The sequence below is a fragment of the Otolemur garnettii genome, unplaced genomic scaffold (assembly GCF_000181295.1).
Source record: "Otolemur garnettii isolate 467f Iridium unplaced genomic scaffold, OtoGar3 scaffold00110, whole genome shotgun sequence".
NCBI lineage: Eukaryota > Metazoa > Chordata > Mammalia > Primates > Galagidae > Otolemur > Otolemur garnettii.
Window position 1 is genome coordinate 1,717,351 of NW_003852505.1, and position 2,940 is coordinate 1,720,290.

At 38.7% G+C, this 2,940-nt stretch overlaps 1 protein-coding gene across 2 annotated transcripts in view; it reads left to right on the forward strand.

Moving 5' to 3' along the window:
* WDR44 (WD repeat domain 44) overlaps window positions 1-2,940 on the forward strand; it is an 89,254-nt gene that overhangs the window by 70,330 nt on the left and 15,984 nt on the right. For both annotated transcript variants that reach the window (XM_003796987.3, XM_003796986.2), the window contains exon 13: window positions 2,501-2,614. In XM_003796987.3, coding sequence (XP_003797035.1) covers window positions 2,501-2,614 — 114 coding nt within the window. The remainder of the gene's footprint in view (window positions 1-2,500; window positions 2,615-2,940) is intronic.

A 2,940-nucleotide genomic window follows, 5' to 3' on the forward strand; every position in this document is an offset into this window, starting at 1 on the left:
ACCTCTAGCATATGGGGCTGGCACCTTACTCCTTTGAGCCATAGGTGCCACCCTAATTTTAGTTTTCTGTATTTTATGAATTTTCTACATTAATCATGTACTATTTTATGATATAATTTATTTGAACATTTTGGACAAAGAGTATAGGGAGAAGAAAATGTGTGTTTAAGGAGAAAAGGTCTTAAGTCCCTGCTAGGGAAAATGTGCTAAGGAGTTAATGAAAAGCAAATGATTATTAAACAAAACATTGACTTTTATGTCATGAGGCAATCCTGTTCAGTTTTATGTCTCCCAGCAGCACTTGCTAGTCTGGTAGCAAAATTAGGGGAAGTAGTAGTCATCTAGGATTAGGAGTGTGTGGAAAAAGATACAGGTGTCCTTGTTGTTGGTCTGTCTAAATGACTGATGTGAAGATGTTTTTTTGTAAACTGTAAAGTTCTATACAAATAATGGTGGTAGTTTTTATCTATTCCCCCGGGTACTGTTCCAATTCAAGCTCTCATCGGTCTTACTGAAACTTACTGACTGATATTCCTACCTCTACTTCCTCTCTGCAAAACCATCTTTTACATTACTGCCCAAAGTTCTCTTTCTAAAGCACTAGTCAGATCATGTTATTTTTTTTTTCCTTTTCAGAAACCTGTGTTGGCTTTCCATTGCCTTAGAATTTCTGAACTTTTAACCCACAAATTCAAGGCCCTTTATAATGTGATCTTACAGTACCTTTCTGCCCTCATCCCCTACTATATCCCATATACTTTTATTCTCTGTCCTCGTCATCCTACCTACCCTTCCCTAAATATCCTAGGCTTAGCTAACATTGTTTTTGCTCATGCTACATAACCTAAAACATTTCAGGGACAAACTTTGGACTTACAGTTAGATGACTTACATTCTTGCTTTGGTTCTGCTGTTCACAGGTAGCTGTATGACCTTTTATATATTATTTTAACCTCTTTGAGCCTCAGTTTTTTCCCTAATGTCTTCATCTTCATAATGTTAATACCTCCCTCAAAGAGTTGTTAGGATTCATTCGGATAATGAATACAAAAGCGTGTTATAACTAAATGCACAACAGAGATGTATGGCATTATTTTCTACCTACCTCTGTCAGGATGCTTTTGACTTCAAATAACAGAAACCCATATGAAAGTGGCTTAAACAATGAGGAAGCAACTCTGTAGGTAAGACAGTTCCAGGGTTGGTTAATTCAGCATCTTGATAAGTATCATTAGGGGCACAAAATCCTACCATCTTCCTACTTTGTACTCTTTGCTTTGTTCTTTTGAGTTTGTTCCCTGTGGTCCTAAGATGACTGCTATAGTCTTAGATGTCACATGCAGACAGTATTCAGAAACAGGAATAGGGAGGGTCCCTTTAGTATGCCCCCTTTTTTGTTTTGTTGTTGTTTCTTTTGTTTTGTATTATGGGCGGGTTTTGTTTGTTTCTGAGACAAGGTCTCTGTCACCATGGTTGGAATACAGTAACAAGATTACAGTTTACTACATTTCCCAACTCCTGGGCTCAAGCAGTCCTCCTGCCTCAGCCTCCCAAATAGCTGGAACTGCAGACACATGCTTCAGTGCCAGCTAATTTATTTTTCTATTTTTTGTAGAGATGAGGTCTCACTAACTCAGGCCAGTCTTGAACACCTGGCCTCAAGAGATCCTCCCACCTTGGCCTCCCAAAGTACTGGGATTATAGGCATGAGTTGCCATACCCAGCCTAGTATTCTCCCTTTTAAGAATGAGGAAATCTATCTAGAAATCTCCCCTTATTCCCACTGTCCCATAAACATTCCCTCATGTCTAATTGATGAAAACTGTAGCATATGACTATGTCTAAACTGATTATCTGTCTTGGTGTCAGTAGCTCAAGCAGCTAAGGCACCAGCCACATACACCAGAGTTGGCAGGTTTGAATCCAGCCCGGGCTTGCCGAAACAACAATGACAACTACAACCAAAAAATACCCAAGCATTGTGGCGGGTGCCTGTAGTCCCAGCTACTTGCTGGGAGGCTGAAGCAAGAGAATCACTTAAGCCCAGGAGATGGAGGTTGCTGTGAGCTGTGATGCCATGGCACTGTACCCAGGGCGGCAGCTTGAGGCTCTGTCTCAAAAATAAAAAATAAAAAAATAAGTTGATTATCACTGGGAAGGGGAATCAGCTAATTCATTAGATTGGGCTAATCAGGAATCACCTCCTGGTGCTTGCCTCACCTCTCCTAAAGGAACAGACGCTCAGAAAAAGACAAAGTGGGAGGTCTGTTAGAGAGGGAAAGGGTTGTGATAGCATAATGTCTTCAGGGATTCCTGGTTTATTAGGGCAAGGTGATTAAAAGTTTTAGATCAGTGTGTAGGGGAGCTTGCATTTGATGTCTCAAAATTTCAGTCAGGCATCATAAAAAATGTTGAGATAACAGATGGGATGGAAAGAATATGAAGCTTGTTTTGCTAGTTTTAAATCACAGTTTTAAAGTTTGTCTTTATATCTAAATAGGTATGCAGTGGAACTGATGAAGACCCTGATGATAAGAATGCACCCTTTCGGCAACGACCATTTTGCAAATATAAAGGACATACTGCTGATCTCCTTGATCTTTCATGGTCTAAAGTAAGAAATTTTTATTTGAACTGTATATTAATTCTATGTCACTGTGACTACAGGATAAAAAACAGTTGATTTTATGATGGTCATACTGTCAAGCATTTGGATGTTCGCGTATCCTTTGTGGGAATTATCTACATACTAATCTAAGTTAAAAAAAGAGAAACATTAGAAAATGTTTACTCATATTACTTCACATCTATCTAGATCTGTTTGTATATTTTTTAACTTTTCGCTTTTATAAGCAGTAATTTTGTAAAGTAACTAACCTTTTTTTTTTTTTTTTTTTTTGAGACGGAGCCTCAAGCTATCCCCCTGGGTAGAGTGCCATG